At 35.0% G+C, this 24,537-nt stretch overlaps 1 protein-coding gene across 8 annotated transcripts in view; it reads left to right on the top strand.

Moving 5' to 3' along the window:
• Positions 1–24,537, top strand: part of GAS7 (growth arrest specific 7) — a 271,230-nt gene that overhangs the window by 166,888 nt on the left and 79,805 nt on the right. For all 8 annotated transcript variants that reach the window (XM_074225105.1, XM_074225106.1, XM_074225112.1 and 5 more), the window contains one exon: positions 4,289–4,409. In XM_074225105.1, coding sequence (XP_074081206.1) covers positions 4,289–4,409 — 121 coding nt within the window. The remainder of the gene's footprint in view (positions 1–4,288; positions 4,410–24,537) is intronic.

The following is a 24,537-nucleotide window of genomic DNA, read 5'->3' as shown; positions in this document are numbered from 1 at the left end:
TTATGAAGAATCATTTTAGATCCAGAGATTACCACACACACACACACACACACACACACACACACACACACACACACACACACATCAAAGGAAAAGGCAATTTTCTGAAGGAATACATGAACACCCGTTGAACCCAAAGAGCAAGACAGAGACCAGAGTTTGATAAGTGTAGACCTACAGGTTCGAGGAATTTACTGTCTCATTGTTCCAGCCACACCTGGGGAAGGGGGAGGCAGTCCTGGAATTTAACAGATACAGCAAGATAATTAGGCTGATGAGGGTGCTTTGTGATTCTTCAAACAATTTTATGGTATATCCTGGATCCCCAGGTCATGTACTTGAGTCTTATTATTATGTTCAGACCCAAAGGTACCTGGCCAAATTTGTATTTCTAAGGAATTACTCAAGGCCCAGAGGATGTCAGGGACCCCTTCCTATACAGGAATTTTACAAACATTGATATTGTACTTCATACCTAAGAGAAATTAGGCAAGATATAAAAAAAATGGAGGAGAGAATTGGAAGGAAAATGTATTACTTAGAATAGAAAGTGGTCAACCTTACCCAAGTAAATGTACTATGAAAATTAAGACAGATCAAAGAGAAATCAATGACTACAAAATCAAAGAACTGATATATTTAAAAAAGAAAATGAATCAGGGTGGCTAGGTGGCACAGTGGATAGAGCACCGGCCCTGAAATTAGGAGTACCTGAGTTCAAATCTGGCCTCAGATATTTAATAATTACCTAGCTGTGTGGCCTTGGGCAAGCCACTTAACCCCATTACCTAGCAAAAACCTAAAAAAAAAAAAAAAAAAAAAGGATTTGCAAAGGGTAAAATTCCAGGATCTTAGTCAAAATTCAGAACTCCTATGTCAAAATAAAATGAAATAAAAATCGGCAAGCTTTGTGAAAGAAGTTCAAATAAAAGGTTGTATAGTTACATAAGATCTAATGGCTTCTACAATCATTGAGAGATCTTAGAATATAGGATTCCAACAGGCAAATGGATGTACATATAGAACCAACAATAACTTACCCAATAAAGCTGAATGTAATCTTGGAGAGAGGGGAGAAAAACTAAGCCTTAATGGAATAGACTTTCACATATTTCAATGAAAAGACCAGATCTTTGGTGTGAGAGGGAAGATGAGTCAAAAGAAACCAAAAAAAACCCCTAAATTTATTTTAAATATTAGGAAAGGATTGTGCTATACCTGTAAGCACTAACATTCTAATAAGAGAAGAAAGAAGCAAGTGTCTCTTTAGAATGTTAATAGGTTCAGTAGGTATAAAGGCATTAAAATTAAAATAAGAAAAATGAAGAAACTGGGGAAGGAATTTTGTAGTGATGATTTTAAAGGGAAAAAGAGAAGAGTAAGTAAAAAAAGAATGCATTGAGTAATAAAGAGGAATCAGAGTGTGAAACTTGATAGTTCTCATAATTGAGATATGTAAGAATAGCATAGAAATAGGAAGTAAATGGTCATTATATGAACTCACTTTTATTTGAAACAAAGAAGATATGCACACTCACAAAAGAATTAGTGTTTCTTATAGAAGCAGATCAAGGGGGAGGCTAGGTGGCGCAGTGGATAAAGCACCGACCTTGGAGTCAGGAGTACCTGGGTTCAAATGCGGTCTCAGACACTTAAAAATTACCTAGCTGTGTGGCCTTGGGTAAGCCACTTAACCCCATCTGCCTTGCAAAAACCTAAAAAAATTTTAAAAAATTAAAAAAGAAAAAAGAAAAAAAAGAAGTAGATCAAACTTAAAAGAGAAATGAGTGGAGACATGGAGAGGAGGTTTTAGTTCCTAGAGAGATTAACATGATTCCCTAGGTAGGAATAGTCAAACAAAACAAACTTCCTAATTCTGATTGGTTAGGGTTGAGGCGAGAATTAAAAGAATAAACTTTAAAGAATTGGAATCTAATAGGGTGCCCATTATTTAAGTAATTGCTGAACAAACTTATGTGGATATATAAAGGAATATTGTTGTTCCATTAAAAATGATTTCAGAGGGTTCTCAGAAGTATGAACTGATTCAGAATGAAGTAAGTAGAACCAAAAACAGATTATTGATCAAAGTAATGACAGAGCCATATAGAGAGAGAACTTGTGGGATCTGTAGTACAACATATTGCCCATCTTCTGAAAGAAAAGTAATATCTTTATGGTATAGAAAGAAACATACTATTTTTTTGATGCATTCAAAGTGTGCATTCATTTTGTTTGACTAAATTTATAACAAGCATCTCTTTCTGAATCTCTCTGACTCTGTCTCTGACTCTTGGTGTATTTCAGGGGGAATAGACAATCATGATGGAGCAAAAAGGAAGATCTTTGAAATATTATTTAAAATGCACAGAAGAGAATAGAAAGAAGTTGAGAAGGAAGCATAGTTGGAACAGTTTTATAAATCACATGGCATTTATTACACTGTTGTAAAAAGCAGGTATAAAATTGTGATTCAGGTTTCATATAATTCTTTTTGCATTCTACTTCTATGTAGAGATGCCTTCTTTTGTGTTTATATTCTACCTATCTAAAAATATTGAACAAAATGAGGGGACTGGGCTAGATTGGTTCCAACTCTAATCCTATGATGATGATGATATTCTTGTTTTGCTTTAGAGGGAGATTTTAGATCAGAATGTTAGACCTAGACAGGATCTTCTGATTCATCTAGTTCAATTCTTTCATTTTTTAGAGAAGGGAATGGAAAGACATAAAAATAAAGTAATTAATTTGACAAAGCCTTATTTAGAACCCAAATTTCCAGAGTCTTGGTCTAATGATTTTTTTTCACCACACATACACATACACACCTCCATCCCATTTCCTGTCCCCAACATTTACACCACAGGGAATAGTAAGATATATTGATTATTGTCCTCCCCTCTTGCTTTGATTTTTTTTGGAGTATGATGAAGTATCAGGCATTTCTCTTCTGATATAGTCAGCATTTGTGGTTAGTCCTATGTCAGACCCTTGTAAATGTAAGAAATCTCCCCTTTTATGACTATGTAGACCATTTTAGGACTAGAAAGAAAGTACTTGATTATAACATAATCCATTTCAGGGCCAGGATAAAACATAATAAATTTTTGAATTTATATATATTTTTTAACTTGACCTGTGATATATACATAGGATATATTATTTGCACACCTGTGTGTGTGTATATACATACAATATGAGTATGCACATGAAACATAAGTATACATACACATATATGTGAATACACAAAAGAAATTTTTGGCCTAAGTGAACTCTTACCATTTTGATTCCTTACCTTCTCTGAAATAAATGGGATTACTTACAACATGGAAGAGGTGACTTGCCCAGTATCACAAAGCCTTTTGTGTTTTAAAAATACAAACATTTTTAATATCAGAAAATGCATAAAATCATTGACATTAAAACTCTTGACAATCTGACCCCTTCCAACTTTTCCAATCTTCTTATATCTTCTTCACATATCTTGTGATCACATGACACTGGCCTAATTGATTTTCCTTACACATGATTTTTCATCTTCTAACTCCACAAATTTTCACTGACTGCTCCGCCCCACCCCATGTCTGGAATTCTCTCCCTCTTCAACTCTGTCTCCTGGCTTCCTTCAAGTCCCAGATAAAATCTTATCTTCTACCAGATGCCTTTCCAGATTAATCTTAATGATAACTCCTTCTCTTGGTTGATTATTTCCCATTTATCATATAACTTTTTGTATATTGCAAGTTATCTCCTTCACTAAACGGTGAGCTCTTTGAGAACTGTGATATTTTAGAAACTGTCTTTGTAATTCCATCCACAGTGCCTATTGTTGTTCAATCTTCATGAAACTGAGGTAAACAGGATTAAGTGACTTGCTTATGATTACAAAACTATTCAGTAAGGCCAGATTTAAACTCATGGACATGATTCTTTCTGACTTCAGACCCAATACACTGTCCACTGTGCCACTAAATGGCTGGATTGGTATATAGTAGATGCTTAGTAAATGTTTATCAACTAACTGTCATTGCCTAGCACACATCAATTTTTGTCTTGGTTATATCAGACCAAAAAGTGATGATGACATGTATAGGTCAGAACATCATGCCATACCATCATACTGAATATGCGCCTGGAAAAATTACACTTCCTAACATGATTTAGGAACTATGACCCAAATGATTGTTATTCTTCCTAAATCTTGCAGATTACAACTATTCAACAAATTGTAAATTTGTATGTAACCTATTTCTCTCTTTTCTCCTGCCTCCCCACATCCTAACAGAAGCCTGGAATGGTCCCCCCACAGCCTGCAGAAGAGAATCAGACTTCCTTATTGCCACCTGGCTGGCAAAGCTACTTGTCTCCTCAGGGCCGCCGATACTATGTCAACACAACCACCAATGGTGAGTACAGCTGCAGAGAACATCATCCCAGAGTTCCCACATCTTTAGTCCTCTAACTTAAGTTTCTGCTGAATATACACCTGCACTGTATCCTAGATGGCAGATTTCCCTCCAAGTCACATTTGTGATTCTTGAACACTTTAGAGGAAGGACTGTACTAGAAGGCTGATGTTTTGGCTTTTGTGGCAAGGTCATATATATATATATATATATATATATATATATATATATATATATATATATATAGAGAGAGAGAGAGAGAGAGAGAGAGAGAGAGAGAGAGATCCCCCCAAAATCCCAGAAATATCTCTCTAGAGATAGACTTATAGATATAGACATATAGAGATAGATATATAGATATATAGATATAGATTAGATATACACATGCCCCTTATCGAAATCCTACTGCTCCTGCAGGTTCAATATTTAGAAGCCTTCTGCCTTTGTGAAACTTTTCCTCATTTATCAGTCAATATCCATATGCTTCTTTTACACCATAACATATAATTTCCTCCTATATTCTCATCCCAACTGGTAGCAATCAGCAATAGTCATGCCATTTAGTATCTAAGAAGAGATCTGAGATGCCCAGGGCTAGGCAACCTTAGAGTTTGTTCCAGTATGAGGAGATAACTGGCAGTGCTCTCTGTCCCTCCCTTTGATGTTTGTTATTTTCCTTGACCTTTTTGAAAGCCTAGTTTTTAGGAAGCTAGAATATTTCTTTCTGTTAAAAAAAAGTTCTGAATTTTCTAAGAAAAGGTGAATAGGTTGACGCATACAAATAAAAAGTTTCTTGAAAATAAATACATCAATAATTATGACAATTCTCTGATGCTTCAAGAAATATTGTATTTTTTCTCTTGGAATTCTTGAAATAGCCTCTCCTATCTTTTCTACTAAATCAAATCCTACTTGTCTGGTTGTCAGTGTTTTAGACTAGCTGGCCCAGATTCAATATGAATGGCATGGAGCTATCAATCTTGCCTTGTTCTATATTCCTGTGCCTGAGACTAGTCAGAAATAGTTTGCTTTCCCCTCCTGAGAAGCCAAATACATTCAGTATCCTTCTCTAAGGCTATCTGAACTCTCCTTTATCACAATATGAAAAGGAAAATTTTTTCCCTTTTCCATTAAACTGTTACTTCCTTTTCCAATTTTCTTTTCCATAGTTCTCATTCCCCCCACTTTTTCTTCCTTTAACCTCATTTTATTTACTAAATTTTTTAAACTCTTCCTTCATCTCTAACAGAAATTCCAATTGAATCTGTGTCCCAATTGTGTTTTTGTTTGTAGATACTTTGAAGCCTTTGTGTCTTGAAAGTCTCTGTCCCCATAATCTCTTTTTGTGGTATAATTATTTTAAAATTTTTCTTGCCCTTCCTGCCTGTTTCTTGTCTTTGGACTTAATGTTGGACTGGACTCTTCAGACTTGTAAAGAGAATGTCTGGGCTGGTTCTACTGTCAATTTCTTGGAGTACTGAGTATTGTGTTATTCTAGAACCTCACCACCTAAGCACTGGGGATGTAAGATCTTCCCTCCCTTTGAGGAGTTTACATTCCAATGGAGGAGACAGCAAGCAAACAAATGTTTATGAATAACTTCATACAGAATAAAGAATTAGCAGAGATAGATTACTAGTATTAAATAGAATTGGGAAATGCTTTCTGTAGAAGGTGAAATTTTAGTTTGTATTTGGAGGAAGTCAGGAAGCAGAGATAAGGAGGAAGAACATTGTAGGCAAAGGGAACAGCCAGAGAAAATACCTGGAGTCAAGAAATGGAGTTTCTTGTTTATGTAACAGCCAAGAGGCTAGTGCTACTGGATCAGAGTAAAATGTAAGAAAACAGGAAAGATGGTAGGATATGGATGGGAAGAGGAGCAAGTTGTGAGGGACTTGAAATGATAGGGAGCCACTTGTGTTTATTGTGTAGGTGATGTGCTCTGATCTGAACTTTAGGAAGTCACTTTTGACCCTTGAACTGGAGTGGAAAGAGAATCATGGCAGTGGACCAACCTTTTGCAAAAATCCCAGATTGAAGTGATGAGGAATTATCAGGGTAGTAGAGAGAAGGGGATATACTTGAGTGATGTTGCAAAAAGTGATATTAACAGGACTTTGCAAAAGTAGCTACTGAGGTGGCAATAAGAGGTTGAGCCTAAAATATGAAATATGAAACATTTTGCAAAGCTAAACATTGGAAGCTATATTCAATCCTTGATGCAATAAGAAGTTACTGAGAAGCTTTGTCACATGATAAAAATCCATGCCAGGATATTGAATGGACTGGGAGTGGAGAGGGAATTGAAAGAAGGAAATCAATTAGGACACTGTTAAAAAAAAAGTAATGAGTGTCTGAACTAAAATGTCAGTTGTGGGAGTAGAGAGATGGAGTTGAATGCAAGAGATGTGGAAGTAGTAATGCCAGCATTTGGCAACTCAGTGAGGAGTGAGAATGAGGAGACCAGGATAGTCATGCTACCATTGGATAGTTTGGGAGAGAAGTTTAGGGCAAGTAGTTTCATTGAAGTCATACATTAATAGTAGATAGTAGGGCTGAAATTTTATAGATGAGGGACCTAGTCCAGGAAAGATCTGTAAGCTTTCTGAATTTATGGCATCAATCATTCCTAGAAATATTAAAATAATCAAAAAACTCATGGTGTAATATAAACATTTTCATCTAAAAGAAGGAAAGCACAATAAACTCTTATGACAAAGGGCCATGAAAGTAAATTATAATTTTTTTCACAAATGTAACCCAAATGATGCATCTTATCTTTTGGACCCAGTTTCCAGACAGTTGGTGCTTTTACTTGATTTCTTGTTTTTATTTTTCTTTCAACTAGGTGATTCTCATTTAGCCTATTTTATTACACAAGGAACTAATGTGAGTTTCAGTGTAATTTTTTTCCAGTAAAATACTTTTAACAGCTTTTCAGGAGCTTTTATTTGTTACTAAATAATTGGATACACCCCAAACTCCCACAAACAAGTATAGCACTAGCAATTCTGAGTTAATTAAAGCTACCCTGAGTGGTTTCCACACCTTAGGTATTAATCTATTTTCTTCTGTTCCATCTGTGTTCAACAAATGTGAGATCTTCACAAATGTTTTTATTCAGCACATTCTCTTACTTTAATAGACTTTCCATTTTATGCTGTTAACTATTTCTTATTTTAGCAATCTTTCAAAAAAGAGTTGTGGTAAATTGTGGGATGTTGGATTAAATGTACATAAGACATTCACTTATGTGTGTCTGGCTTTGTTGTATTTTTTTCTTGGAACATAAATATTTCCTTGATTAGTGTTTTTGCCTGAAGAGGTGGGTGGACCTTTTTTACTATTGCCTTTGGACATTCTCAGAGGTGATTATTTTTTTCATTGGGAACTGACAATAATGACATATGTTTCAAAAAAGGCATATCAGATGATCTTGATCAAGTTGGATAGAGAGTTGAGATCATTTCATTCAAACTGAGAGGGCAAGTGGGATTTGAAGTGCTGATGTGGGTTTTTCAGTTGTGTTCATCTCCTCATGACCTTCCTTGGGGTTTACTTAATTGACGTGTTCTTTCATTTCCTTCTCCAGCTCATACTACAGATGAGGAAACTGAGGCATCAGGGTATAGTGACTTGCTCTGGGTTCCACAGCTAGAAAGTGTGTGAGACCATATCTGAACTCAGAAGGTTGAGTTTTCTTGACTAGGTCTAATACTAACCACTATACCAAGATTTAGAGATCCAAATAGAACTACTCATGTATGCTGGAGGTAGAAGTAGAACCCATGTGTCTGGAATTCTATTCCAATATTACTGTATTGTGTTCATCTCAAATGATATAAGGAGTAAGAAAAGTATTTTGGCTATCATAGTTTTGGTTTTTTTTAACTATGACAATATTAACAGCTGTCCACATTAAAGTTATGAAAAGTTCTAAAAGAATATTATTGTCATTTACTTATCTGTAGATGGCATGTTATTATCAGGAAATACATTGTGTACCTACTTAAAAAATCATAGGACCACAGGATCATTGATTTATTGCTGAATAGACATTAAAAGCCATTTGGTCCAAACTCCTTGTTTTACAGATTTGGAAACAGATCTCATGCATTGAGTAATCTTTCCAAGACCTCACATATAGTAAATCAGTGAACTTACTGGCTTGAACTCCCCATAATGCGTTATAATAACTACTTACATTTATGTAGCATAATTGCAAAGTGCTTTCACATATGTAATCCTATTTCATCCTCTCACACAATTCTATACAGATGCATTACAAATATTATTATCCTTTTATGGGTAAGAACATTAAAGATGTAAATTAGTGGAGGTTAAGGTACCTTTCATAAGGTCCCAAAACCAGTAGCTGATAGAACTAGATCACAAATCCTAGTGTTATGACTCATTTGGTATAAAAGAGGCAGAGCCAAAGTTTCTATGTATCCTATTTGGATATAAAGTATGAAGCCTGGTATTGAATCATAAAGCTCCATCACTTAGAGTAAGCTACTTTGAGCAAAGCATTTAAATACTCCAAAACTGTGTCTTTATAAAGCTCAAATTATTTTTTTAATTTCACTTAATTTTTTTATGTTTTAAATTCTGGACTGTTTCTATACCTCCCTTTCCATCCTACACAAGAGAAGGCCACCATTTAGTCCAAATTTGCATGTGTATATATATACATATATATACACATATATATGTGAATATATACATACATATTCATATATATATGTGAAACCATACTATACATAGTTCTTTTTATCAGAGCTTTCTCTGGAAGTACATAGTATCTTCCTTCAAAGGGCCTCTGTAGTTGATTTGCATAATTACAATAACCAGAATAACTTAATTCTTCACAGTTTTTCTTCATACTATGTTGCTGCTACTGAATACAAGGTTCTCTTGAATCTGCTCATTAATTGCTTTGATTTTTTTTGTTCTTCCAAATTAATTTTGTTACTATTTTAGCTCCATAAAACATTTTTTTGGCAATTCAATTGAGAAGACATTGAATAAGTATATTAGTTTAGGTAGAATTGTCATTTTTATTATATTAACTATCCACCTATGAACAATTAATATTTTTCTAATTATTTAAATCTGACTTTATTTTTATAAAAAGTATTTTATCATTATGTTCATGTAGTTCTGGAGTTTTACATGGCAGGTATATTTTAAGACATTTTATGCTGACTAGAATTATTTTAAATATAATATCTCTTATTATCTCATTTTGAAGTGTTTTATTGGTAATATATAGGCATACTGATGATTTATGTGGGGTTTTATATCCTGCTACTTTGTTAAAATTATTAATAGTTTCAATTCATTTTTTAGTCAGATGTCTTATATTTTCTAAGTATATCATCATCCTATCTACAGTACCTCATTGCTCATTTTAATTCTTTAAACTTCTTTCCTTCTCTTATTGCTACTGTTACTGTTTCTAACACAATATTGAATTACATTGTTTTACTCCTATTCTTATTGGGAAGATTTTTAGCATTTCCCCAATACAAATAATGCTTGCTGATGGCTTGAAGATTGAACCTGGTTCATAAAACTCTTGAGTTTGGCATGCTGGATCACAAATTATCTGAGGAAGGATTTCCTAACAATGAGAGATGTTTGTATACAAAGCATGGACATGCCTTGCCTTTTGAGACAGTAAGTTTTCCTGTCAACCTGTTCAGAAGTTAGATAATAAAATGTAAGTATAGAGAAAAATCCAGCATGAATTTGGATTGGATTGGCTAACCTCTGAAATCCCTTTGCAAATCAAACATTTTATTTTTAAATGAGTAGTATCTTGGAGTCCTATCCCAAACCAGGACATATGTTTACCTCTTCTGATTCACATTTATAACATTCTGCAATTATCTTTTTTTTTAAAGTTGCCTGATGGTCATCAGTGGATGATTCTTTCCTATGATCCCACATAGAATATACAGAACTTGAGATAGAAGCCATTCATTACTTCTCTCTCCAATCCCACAATATCTAAGTAAAGTTTTATGCTTATAGCTCCATTACCTTTATTGTGTCTGTATCTTACTCAGTGTGTCTCTATTTCTACCTCTTGATCTCATTTTAGTTTGAGGTAGAATCTAGGAAGCAGTCTAAATATAGTCTTAACCATTTGAGGAATATGCAAATAATCCAGTTTATTGTCTTTACTCTTTTTTTTATTAAAAATTTTATTTGAGTTTTTGAGTTTTACAATTTTTCCCCCAATCTTACTTCCCTCCCCCACCCCCCATGGAAAGCAATCTGTCAGTCTTTACTTTGTTTCCATGTTGTACATTGATCCAAATTGAGTGTGATGCGAGAGAAATCATATCCTTAAGGAAGAAACAAAAAGTCTTAGAGATAACAAGATCAGACAATAAGACATCTGTTTTTTTTCTAAATTAAAGGGAATAGTCCTTGAACTTGTTCAAACTCCATGGCTCTTTATCTGGATACAGATGGTATTCTCCATTGCAGACAGCCCAAAATTGTCCCTGAATGTTGCACTGATGGAATGAAGGTGTTAGGGTGTACAATGTTTTTTTGGTTCTGTTCATCTCATTCAGCATCAGTTCATGCAAATCCCTCCAGGCTTCCCTGAATTCCCGTCTCTCCTGGTTTCTAATAGAACAATAGTGTTCCATGACATACATATACCACAGTTTGCTAAGCCATTCCCCAGTTGAAGGACATTTACTGGATTTCCAATTCTTTGCCACCACAAACAGGGCTGCTATAAATACTTTTGTACAAGTAATGTTTTTACCCTTTTCCCTCATCTCTTCAGGGTATAGACCCAGTAGTGGTATTGCTGCGTCAAAGGGTATGCTCATTTTTGTTGCCCTTTGGGTGTAGTTCCAAATTTCTCTCCAGAAAGGTTGGATGAGTTCACAGCTCCACCAACAGTGTAATAGTGTATTGACCTTACTCTTAAAGTGATTAGAATCTGGGATGGCTAGGTGGCGCAGTGGATAGAGCACTGGCCCTGGAGTCAGGAGTACCTGAGTTCAAATCCAGTGCCTCAGACATTTCATAATTGCCTAGCTGTGTGGCCTTGGGCAAGCCACTTAACCCCATTGCCTTGCAAAAACCTAAAAAAAAAGTGATTAGAATCCATCAAGTAGTTGATCTGCTAAAACCATATAATCACTAATTCTGGTTTGTATGCCTTAGAAATAATCTAACAGACTCCATAGTCTTTACTTCCATTTTACTAAAAAATAAAGATGAGAAGTGATTTATCTAAGTGGCCACAGCTATTTGACCTCAGAATTAGGAGTAGGACCTGTATCTTTTGATATCCCATCTTGTTTTCTTTCTATATACCAACATGTAAATAGGCAGGAAATAGCAAGTTTTGACCCAGACACACCATAGACACTGAATTAGAGTGCAAGAAGGTAGTGGGATCTGTTAAAGTTTGGGGGTGGGGTTGGTAGTGGTAGGTATGGTGATTGTATTGTTTTTTGCTAAACTTTGCACCTATCTCAGTTAAAGATAAAGCTTCAATTCTTGGTTTGTTTCTTTTTCATTTTCATAGAACCAATCCAATTTAAGTCATATCTTCTATAACTTTATTTGTCTGGCACATTTCAGCGTTCTTCCTCCTGAACAATTTGGGAACAGAGGTTCTGATAATCAGTTTTTTTGGTAACCTTGCTTGAACTCTCAGGGACTTTGATTTAGGGTCACCCAGGAAAGAAGCAGTCAATAAAAGTCTTCTTCCTGAATTTTCATTATAAAAATATGCCATATACAGCAATCCAAACAACATGCGACCATTTTTATTTTATCGTTTTTGTTATAAGGTGTGGTATTAGTAAAGGATTGAGAAATAATGTATTCAGAATTGAAGATGATTTAAAAAATTAAATTATAATTATCCTTCCCCCCATCAAATTTATATGATACCATTTCAAGACTGTAGCTCTCTCTCCCATTATTGCACAAATATATGAACAAATCATCCATCAGCAGCTATTCAGTTGTCTCAAAGATATTGAGACCTTCACCTAACCATGGATATGAGCTGAAATGGAAAAGACTTAGTGATATTACTGAAAGAATTGTGCATGACTAATACAAATTTATTTGTTTGATATTTGTTTGTCATGATTGTATATGTACCACCTATGTCAGATGGATTGAGGAGGGGGAAGGGAATGGGGAAAGGGAGAAAAATTTGGAACTTAAAATCTTACCATAAAATGAATGTTGAAAACTATCTTCACATATAATTTGAAAAAAGAAAATAGCAAAAAAGAATTAAGAACATCTACTCAAATATTTAATACCAGTCTGTCTTTAAACAGTTATGTCTTCTTTTAGAATCTCAGTTTGATTACCTGCAATCAAAGAAGACTATATATGATCTTTAAAGTCTTTTCTAATTGAAAAATCTTATAATCCAAGGGAAGGAAAATCTTTAGCATTCTTTTATATAGCCAACATTGGCTCAAAGAATATTAGACACTTAAATCAATGAATCATAAAATGGCAAGCTGAAAGATACTCTAGAGATTCAAGTTCAGTAGCTGTTTTTTACAGCCAAAAAAGCAGGTCCTGAAAAGTGAAGTTATTTGCCCAAAGTTAGACAACTTATTGGCAAAATCAAGACTAGAATGAAAGCCACAATAGACCCTTTCCATTGCCTCATGCTTCACTATTTGCTGGAAGATAGTTAAAAACCATGTGCTTCTGATCCTCTGCTTTTTCCCCCTTTCAGTCATACAAGATTAGTTCTTTCTCCTCCCCAATCCAAATGCCCCCAAATGCAGCTGTTTTCATATTTGCTGAATGTCCTCTGAGATCCAAAATAGCTTTCTTGCCCAGAATTTCTTCTCAGCCTTGTAAGTAAAGGATCATTTGGTAGAGATGTTTGACATGTGACTAAAGAGATGCCTTTGTTTCTGAATCTGCCTGATGGGTACACTCACTGGCTGTCCTTAGGAATTCATCAGTCTGAGGCTCTTCTTTGTTACAGGACTCTGGTGAAATTAGCACTATTTCTGTAGTCCAAAATAGCTTAGACTCTTTCAAATATTTCATTTTGACAGGCTTGTGAAAATCAACACTTAAAATAATTTAAAGCATTATTTATAAATGGAAAGTTCTACCTTCTACTGGAAAGCATGTGGATAGATTCAAGTTACAGAGCAATAGCAATTAATGAGCACCTTCAAAGTACCCACTTACCCCAAGGCAAGCTTTTTTCTTTCTTTTAAATTGTGCTGATATATAATCTATCATGAAGGAAAGAAAACAAACCATTCATCCCTGATCATAAATTTGGAGATTTTAATCATGCATTAGATTGTACAATTGAAGAAACTGAGGTCCAGGAAAGTGAAGGAACTTGCCTAAGGTCACCAAGGTTGCAAGCCTGCCAAGAAAGGATTTTATTAATTTACCTCTTTTGTCTAAATCAGTATACTTTTCTCTGTTCTGCACTCTCTCCCATCACATAAAGATTCAGAATTCCTAATTGTCACAGAATGAGGAAGTCTTTCCTAATTCTCCCAATTGTTATTCCTTCCCTCAAATTCCTTTCATTTATTTTGCATATATTTTATATTTACTTTTCTGTGAATGTTATTTCACCCAATGTAATATAAACTTCCTGAGGTTAGAAATAGTTTCTTTTTTGTCTTTGAATTCCAATGCCTAGCAATCATTATTCTTAATATGTACCTTTGAATATCTATTTGAGTCTGAAAATGGATTGGGCTTCATTATAATTCCCCTATCTTTTGAGGTCTTCAAACAAAGGCCTGGATAACTGATCACTTGCTATGAACCTTTGTGATGTTTTCTAGGATTCTTGGAAAAGAATATGGAACCAGGAACCAGGAGGTTCTAGTATTGTCATCAACTAACTGTGTGCCTTTGAATGAATCACTTTGTTTCCTTGAGCTTTACAGAACACAGAAACCCCTTAGGTCTTTTCCATAGAAAAATTATATGAGCCACAATTGTTCTAACCTGTTCTTAAGTTGATTATTGAATTTGAATATGGAGGTATACATAGTATGAGACTAAAAACAATTGAATAAACATATTTTCATTGATGATTTCATTGATGAAAGAAAATGCCTTAACTTATCATGTTGGATATTGGTCTGGGACACTGTAATGTCTTAACATTTACTTGTCTAGGGTTACACAGCCCATTTCTCTCAGAGGCAGAACTTTATAACCCAGATCTTCCCTGACTTCCAGGGTAGTTCTGTCTGTTATGCCACACTATTAAATTTCAATTTAGTAAATTCATTGTAGTTTGTGCATTGACCATTCCCTATGCCTGGAATCTACTTCTCTTTCTTGGGGTAGAGCTATCTTTTGCATGGTCTTTTCCCCAACAGCCAACACCCTTCTTCTCAATTTACATTGTATTTACCTATTTTGTGTTTATTTGTATTTGTTCTATTTATATTTACTCTATGTACATTTACATACTTGTCTCCTATAGAATGTAAATCTTTTGGGTATAGATATTGTTTCTATTTTCAAAAATGTGTATCCCAAGAACTTACTATAATGCCTGGCAAATAGCATATACTTAAAAATGCCTGTTGATTGACTATTGGTTCATTGATTCTAGACTGACAAGCTCTTTTTTTTGAATTCTGACCCTTTTTATCCTTCCCACCTTTACATCATGTTGGCAGTTTTGACAGACATGCCATCTGTATTGCATTCAATTCATGATAAAAATGCTGAACAGTTCAGGAACAAAGATAGATGACTCAATTAGAGAACTTGCTCCAAGTTGACTTGGACCATATTTATCTTGGGGTTTTTTTTTTGTCCCTTTCTGTTGTCTCCTCAATTGTAATATAAACTACTTGTAAAACAGTGATGGTTTTAATTTTGGTTTTGAAATCTCTGTTGCTTACACAGTTTCTGGAATACAGTAGAAAGTCATCAAATACTTTTTGATTGAGCAATTTCTAGCTCCTTTGGGGGGGGGGGGTAATATTCAAGCAGCTCTTCCTCCATCTAATTCTAATATTATTTAGTGAATGTCTCTTCATTTTGCCCAAAGGGATTTATGAGAGACTTTGTCAAATAATATTGATGACATTATGTCTATATCACAAATAAAATGAGGGCCCTGTGCTAAAGCATCTCAAATCTCCCTTCTAGCACTGACATTTTAAAAGCTGATTCAAATTTTTGATGTTGTTTAGTCTAGAGTTTAAAACACTGGAGTTCTTTATTTCATGGCATGCATATGTGTGCATATTTATATGAGTATGTACACCTTTATAGGACTTCAATTAAATACAAAGCAAATATTTATTCAGCCTTTACTTTGTGATAGACACTGTTACTGATGATATCAAACACAAATACAAATGATCCTGCATAACATATTATCTTAGAAAACCACAAATTAACTTTATCTTTTTTATATTGCATTTTTATTTACTTTTAAAATTCTTCCCTATTGCATTTTAATTGGGGTCATCTTACTTGGAAATTTTGCTCCCACTGGCTTGGAGTTTGACCCCTCTGATGTGAGTCATTTCCACCTGTCATTTCTCCTCTTTAGCCCAATACCCTAGTATTGTTCATCTAAGCTGCTTTGTATTTTTCCTCCCTCTTATTCTATTGCTTTTATCTACAGGGAAGCAAAGTTTTGGTCATTTTTTTTTTAGGTTTTTGCAAGGCAGTGGGGTCAAGTGGCTTGCCCAAGGCCACACAGCTAGGTATTATTAAGTGTGTGAGGCCGGATTTGAACTCAGGTACTCCTGACTCCAGGGCTGGTGCTCTATCCAACTGTGCCACTTAGCCGGCCCACTTTGGTCATTTTTAAGACACTTAAAAGTGCTTCTAAAAAAAAAAACCCAAACAAATAAAATGCTTCTATTAGGAGGTTAATGCATAAATTTATGCACTAGTGAGAGAAAAGGCTGAATTAACTTAAAATTTTTTCCATTTGTCCTGCGCTGTCTACATTGTTATCTTTGTCTAATACCATAACAAAAAGATTTTGGTTCAGCAGGACTGATTCTAAAGGGAGCCAAAGGAGTATTATATTCTCTTGGAAAGCTCAGTGAAACGTTGGGATTTTTAAGTGCTATGGCTGTAAATTTTTCCATTTATAAAATCATCAAGTAAAACTAAGTAATTTCTGAGATCCTCTTTACCTTTGGCATTCTAGCATTCTAAGATATCAATTCTGAGAGAGATAATAGAAGTTTGAGGATTGAAGGAAGAAAGATACTTTTAGAAACACAGGATACTTATTATCTGTTGGAAAATAAAGTGACCCCGTTCAATCATTAGTCACCTTTACAGAATAAAACTACTCTAACTCTAGTTTTTCTTTTTTGCTCATTATCTATTTCTTTCTTAACTATTTGTGATCTGACTTTCATTTGCAACCCCCCAATTCCATTCTAATCAAATCTTCTTGTTGCTAAATCCAATGACATTTTCTCATACATCTTTTACTTTGACCTTTCTGCTACATTATACATTGTTGATTGTTCCATCCTTGAACTTCTCCTTTGACTTCTTGAATAATGAAGTATTCAGCTGTAATTTGCTGAGTTCACTTTCTTTTATATTTCAAAGCTTTTGACACAATACCTCATACTCTCCTTTAATATATGATGAAAAAGACCATCATTCTCTTCACCATGGCCAACCCCATACATGTATCTTCAATCTCATCCCCCCCATTTCCCCCCAGATTGTCCCTTTCATTCTTTCAGTCTTAAATCTCTCCCTATCTACTGCATCTTTCTCTGCTTTCTACAAACACACCCAAATGTCCCCATTCTTTAAAAAAATTCATGTACTCTGTGCTCTCAAAACTCAACTGAAATACTATAAATCCCATGTACCTACCACCACAACCAAATTCCCTTGTTTTGAACTCATATTCATTTTGTAGATTCTTATATATATGTATAAGAACATTCTTATATACTTTTATACATATTCACATGTCTTCATATATATATATATATATATATATATATATATATATATATATATATATTCTGTCTTCCACTGTAAAATGCAAGCTCCTTAAAAGTAGGGACTTATTTTCCTTTTTGGTCTTCACATCTCTAGTCCCTTGCACATTAATTTGTATTATCATAGTAGCTGTAGGTGCTAAAAAGATGCTTGTTGATTAATTCCTTACTTTTCTTCCTACCTTTATGACTACTCCTAAGTATTTTAAAATAATACCTAAATTTATAGATAAATACATACATCTTCTATGTTATAAAAGAAAAACCTGCTAGAGTGAGAGAGAATTGTATATTTTATTCACAAACCTTGCAAGATACATCTTACAAGGTACAGGTACTTCACTTAGGGGTGAAGCACAAATTAGTCTTCACAGTCAGGTAATTTATGGTCTTCAGAAACTCTTTCCCCTCCCTCTTGGATGTTCATAGGCTCTCAGAGTTTGAGTTACGATCTAAGAGGTCCACCCATTCCATGACATGCCCCTAATTTGACCCCCCCCCCACATCATACAATGCATGATATGCTAATGAACCCAAATCATCACAGTGGGGTTTGTGGGTTAATATTCAGTTACCTAATTATGCAAACTCAGTAGCATTAGGTCAACATCTCTAGGTCACTCTTGACCATTGGGGTTTGGTATCCCTGGAATGGGATTAGGAAAACTCTTCCAGTCTTGTGATTGGCTGGGCCATTCCCCCTTTGTAATGGATTCCCTAAGGGCTCCCCTCCACACCCTGTGAAGACCAACACCTTACATTTCTCATATTCTGCCTCAAAGAACTCACTCATTTTTTTGGATTCAACTTTCATCTCAATGTAAATTATATAGTTAAGAGTACACCAGCTTTGGTACATGTGGTCTATAGTTGGTCCATGGCCCATAGCTGAGTCTCAGCTCTAGTATCTTTTAGTTGTACAATGCTAGGAAAACAACTTAAATTCCTCTCTCTCATATATAAAATGAGAATAATAAAAAATGCCAGTCCTACCTATAGCAGAGTTGTTGTGAAGATTAAAGGGGAAAGTGTGACATACTTCTCAGTAAACTGATTCCTTATAAATGTATTCAAATGTGACTATTAATATTATTGTTATTATGCCTTCCAAATTCATGTCTCAGTCCTCACCTCTCACTTCTCCATCTTTGAGCAAATACTCCTGACTGCCAAATTTTTTTCCTTGGATGTACTGCTGTCATTTCAAATTCACCATACTTAATACCAAAGTTAGCATGCCTGTCTGATTCTGTACCCTTGTATTAGCTTCATAAATTCACTGCTAAATCCTTTAGCTTTTTATCTCCATCTCTTCTGTCTACTCCCTCCAATCTAGCAGTTGTTTTTGCTAAAGTTCCTGTATATTTAGTTTTCACCTTTTTTTCTTCACTTCTGCTTTTATAATATGGCATTCTTTCCTTAGAAATGGGGTAAATTTGATTAGCTAAACCATAAAGAAAAATAAAATATTTTCATCTATGCAAAATTTTTACTCTTTACCTTCTCATTTAACTTTGCCTTTGGAAGTATTTTGGAATAATAATAAAATCATATTCAAAGGAAGATGTATCACATCCCCTCTCATACATTTTTTTAAAGTTTTATTTATTTAAGGCAATGGGGTTAAGTAACTTGCCCATTATCACACAGCTAGGCAATTATTAAGTGTCTGAGGTATGATTTGAACTGTTGTCCTCTTGACTCCAGGGCCTAATGCTCTCTCTACTGCATCACCTAGCTGCCCCTCCTCCCAGGGACACTCATGTCTTCATTTTTCTTCCTACAGAAGCTTTTCATCTCCAGATTCTTGGCATTTCCACTGTCTATCCCCCTGGAGTTCTAAAATTATCTTTTCTCATCTGTCTCCTGGATCTTCCTTAACTAAAGTCCCAACTTCTGCAGGAAGTCTTTCCTTATCCTACTTAATGCTAAAGCTTTCCAATGCTAATTGCTTTCCATTCTCCAAACTGATCTTATTAGTAGCTCTTATTTATACGTAAGGGGAAACAACATGTAAACAAATATTTCACCACTTTCTTTTCCCAAAGATTGAATTCTTTAAGAGCAGATACTTCTTTCTTCACTTTGTATTCTCAGTACTTAACTCAGAGTCTATTGCATAGCAAATAAATAATAGGTGCTTGAGAACTGTGTCTTCTCTGGACCCCATTGCTTGAAAGTCAGATATATTAGATGGTTCTCTGCCTCAGGATTTTCCATAATCTTTAGGGTTTTGCTGGAGGTAGGGTGGGTGTGGGATGATTGTCTCAAATCTCTGTCATTAGATTCAACTCCCACCAATGTTGTTCTCCAATTTTAGGAATTCCCTGTACCCCAGTTCCATTTAATCACTGTACAGAACAGTCAGATTAGTTTTTTTATAAAGCTAAAAAATTATTAATTCAAATGTATAGCAAGAATAAACGTGGGGCGGCTAGGTGGCACAGTAGATAAAGCACCAGCCCTGGAGTCAGGAGTACCTGGGTTCAAATCTGGTCTCAGACACTTAATAATTACCTAGCTGTGTGGCCTTGGGCAAGCCACTTAACCACCATTTGCCTTGCAAAAACCTAAAAAAAAATTTAAAAAAAGAATAAATGTACAAGTATCTCCCTAATATCTAGGAGCACAATTCATTCCTCCACCCCCCCCCATTAAATGATTAATAGTTTGGGGAGAGGAAAGGGATTCAGTCCAATAAAGTTCCAAGTATAAAGTCTCCCTCATACACCCTGATTTCCCATTGGACTGGTCAACTTTGTATCTGGAAGCCTCCGATTTTGACCTGGCTCAATTTTGAGGTACTTTACTACCTACACTTAGAAATGAAACATATAAACAAAACCATCAAAACCAGTTCTCTTCAGGGTAAAACTAAGGAAGGTCCCCTACTCAATTAGTTTATGGTGTCTCTGCTATGAATGATCATGACTTTCATCCTCTCTGGACACCTGGAAGGGAAAAAAGAGAGATTATTCCATATAGTAATCTCTGTTCCACCTGCACAGCTGATGGAAACATCTCCAATACACATGGTCAAGAAAATCAGAATTCTCCATTTTAGGTTATCTGGATGTGGCAAAGTTCTCCTTACAAAAGCAAATGTCAAAGCAAATGCCAAAGTGGGCCAAGTCTTCTGGTAAACACTTTTGGTCTTTTTTATATACAGAGCAAAATTATGAAAGCCATTATCTTATTAACTGTTATAAATGAATGAAAAGAAAAACCTGCCAGAGTGAGAGAAAATTGTACATTTTATTCATGAACCTTGCAAGATACAACTTAGGGGTGGGGCACACCTTAGTCTCAGGAGTCAGGTAATTTATTGTCCTCTGAAACTCTTTCCCCTCCATCTTGGATGTTCATAGGCTCTCAGAGTTTGAGTTACAATCTAAAAAATCCACCCATTCCATGATATGCCCCTAATAAGATCCCCCCCACATCATCTGATGCATAATATGCTAAAGAGCCCCAATCGTCACAGGGGGTGTGTGGATTAATATTCAATTACCTAATTGTGCAAACTCAGTAGCATTAGGTCAAGATCTCTAGGTCACTCTTGACCATTGGGGTTTGGTATCCCTGGAATGGGATTAGGAAGACTCTTCCAGTCTTGTGATTGGCTGGGCCATTCCTTTATAATGCATTCCCTAAAGGGCTCCCTCCACATCCTGTGAAAACCAACACCCTATATTTCTCACATTAACTAACTAAAGCACCTATAGTTCAGAAATACTAAAGTGGCAATAGCAAAGATATTTTGTAACATTTCAGTTATCAAATAAATAGTTGTTATGTACCAGACTATTTAATTTTATGTAGCTAGGTTGTTATCTGGCTATATTCAGCATAACTTATTTATTCTAATCATGTAATGAGACTTCAGGGGCTGAATAATTAAAACCTCTCATTTTCCAGATGAGGAAACTGAGGTCCAGGGTGTTAAGGCAATAGTTTAAAGATTTCATATTGTTGGAGGGAGCTTTTTTTCCTCACATCTATAACTTATAGTCTTAGATAATTTCTTATGAAATATTGTATATCTTGCCAGTTAAAAGATGTCAGAGACAGAACTAATACTTAAGAAACCCAAGTTTCTCTCATATATATTCCTTTCTAGAAATCACCTTTACTAAAGGAAGGAATTCTATTTGTTTTTCTGTACCCCAGGTGTTTCCTGGTGTGATCATTTTAGTTATCTGAAACTCTTCTTTCTTCATTTATAAAATGGTGGTAATTTTACTTGTCTCACTAATAAAGCATATTTTTTTCAGAAGAGTTCTTTGCATAATTCAAAGCAATAAATAAATGTGAACTACCATCATTTCTCTATGTTTCTCTCTGTATCTGTGGGTCCAGGTTCTTCCAGTTATGTCAGTCCTATTTTTTTCTTGTATACATTGAGAGGGATAATACTCTTCTCCATTTCACAGGATTTTGTAGGTCAAATGAGATCATAGGATCATAAATTTAGAGTGGGAAGGGCCCTTAGAGGTCATTTTAGTCTAGTTCCCCTCTTCCTCCCCTTTTTTTTCAAAGAAAAGAAATTGAGGCCTATAAAACTTATGTTACTTATCTTAAGTCACACATTTGGAAAATTATACAGCATCACATAAATTATCATTATTTTTTGCATCTTTAAGTAGATATTCTGGCAAGGTTCAAATTCAAGTCCATATCATTGATGAGTCTACCATGTTAATTTGTTTCTGAGCTAATCTTCATAAAATATTCTTCATTACATATTTTCTGGAAATGCTAATTATTTTTTCTACTTGCTTCTCAAGTACAAAGTAATTAATTAAATTTTCTCAGACTTTGTGATAATGGGATTTATTTCTGTTTTATAGCTGTTTTGAAAATGGAATAAATTACTAGTGAATTTCTTTTAAGGCTAGCATATTTCAGGAACAGGCTGAAGTTAAGGAAAGAGGAATTATTTAGAATAATTATTATTTAGCCATTTTACAGTATTGACAGCTATTTTAGGAAAAGACATCTTTTTTGCTGTAGGCATTATTTTAGGATAATTAAAAAGTTCTGGATTTGGATTTGAAATCAGAGAACCTGGTTTAAGTAAGTCTTATCCCACTACTTCTTACTTGCGAGACTATAGGTAAGACCCTTAGCTCTATAGGCATTATTTCTGCCCCATTTAAAAATGAGATGGGATGAGAATAGTATGGCAGCCCAATAAGCCTTTCCAGGAAAGATAGCCTATTTACTTCCACTACTGCCCCAGGATACAGCATTGTGGTTTGTTTATATGTCAATGAATCTTTCAGTTCTAGATTAGTTCCAACTATGATCTTATGTTGAGAGGATTATAAAGATGTAGACTTTCAACTAATGTTTTAATTCATCCATTTATTCAATCTATGTTAACATTACCTATGAAGGATCTAAATTGAGGAAATAGGGCAGAACCTAACAGATATACACATTGATAGGATGCAGCCTGAAGCTGCAGTAGCAGCAGCAGTAATAACAGAAACAATAATGGTCTTAAGAGTTCTCCTTTTATTACCTAGTGGCAAACCTTCCAACCTTTCTGAATTTCCCTAGGCTGACCCTCTCTGAAATCATCCAAACTGATCTCTATATTTTGTCTTCGTTGTTCCTCAGAGGATAAATTCTGACAGTTCATATTCAAAGCCTCTTGAGCTGTGTAGGACCTTCCCAAATCAGTGCATGATGGAATATAACCAAGAGGCACCTCTGTGCTGTGCTGAGGCACCTGAGTTGAGTTTTAGCAGGGAATAATAGCCTATATTTATACTTAAGGTTTTATAGTTTGCAAACAACATTTTTAAAAATAGAAACCCCCTTTGACCTCAAATAGACTTTGTCAGATTGGTATTGTTTTTGTTGTTTAGTTATTTCAGTTCTGTCCAATTCTTCTCCATTTGGGGTTTTCTAAGCAGAAATAGCAGAGTGATACAGATAATGAAACTAGAGTCAAACAGAAATAAGTGACTTGCCCTGGGTCACATAGCTAGCAAATGTCTGAGGCCAAATTTGAGAAGAACTAAGTGGCACACTGCACCATTTAGCTGCCCCTGACAGATTGTCAGGACAGTTTTATTTAATAGTCTGAGAAACTAAGACTCAAAAGAGATTGACTTTGGGGCAGCTAGGTGGCACAAGTGGATAGAACACCAGCCCTGGAGTCAGGAGTACCAGAGTTCAAATCTGGCCTCAGACACTTAATAATTACCTAGCTGTGTGGCCTTGGGCAAGCCACTTAAACCCATTGCCTTGCAGAGAGAGAGAGAGAGAGAAAGAGAGAGAGAGAGAGAGAGAGAGAGAGAGAGAGAGAGAGAGAGAGATTGATTGACTTTGCTAAAGCCACACATAGCTAGCAAGTATATAAGTCAGAATCAAATCAACATTTTCTGAGTCAGACTCCTAAGATCTTTTGCAGCACATAATACAACCTCTTCTAGTGGAGCACAAGTATGTCACTCATTGGGTATAACTACCCCAAAATCAATATACAGGCAGATACTTTAGGAGCTCTTTACTAAGTTTGTCAGTAATTTTCCCTCTATTCATGAAGTTATAGCTTGTTAGGCAGAATCCTAGTTTTTGATTTTTTCTCTGTTATTTTGTAAATTTAGGAACTTAATTCATTTAACTTTCTAAGGCTCAGTTTCCTCATTTATAAAAATGAGATAATAATGGCACATGTGAGGAACTAGTGGAAGAGGAAAGAAGGTCACCTTTGAAATAAAGAATACCGAATTCAGTATTATCTTACCCCTGACACTTCCTACCTGAAGAACCATATGAAAGTTATTTACCCTTCTGAATCCTCAGTTACTCAACTCCACCTATAAGTCCTCCATCAGGGATTTTCCCACACCAATGAAATCATAATTGATTAAAACATATCACAATCTCACAAAATTATTGTATAAATGAAATATTATACATAAGACTTTGAAAATCTTAAAATTCTCCATAAAATGTAAGCTCATTCCCCAAAGTACTAAAATTCATCATATAGCATTGATGAATGAATATATGGGCATGTGTGTATTGTGGTTATAAAAGAACAATTATTCACTGCTACACATTCCTAGTGAATAGATGAAGAAATCATCTAGAGAAAT

This window comes from Macrotis lagotis, chromosome 2, assembly GCF_037893015.1.
Source record: "Macrotis lagotis isolate mMagLag1 chromosome 2, bilby.v1.9.chrom.fasta, whole genome shotgun sequence".
NCBI classification, from domain to species: Eukaryota; Metazoa; Chordata; class Mammalia; order Peramelemorphia; family Peramelidae; genus Macrotis; species Macrotis lagotis.
This window is presented reverse-complemented; position numbering and strand designations above follow the sequence as displayed.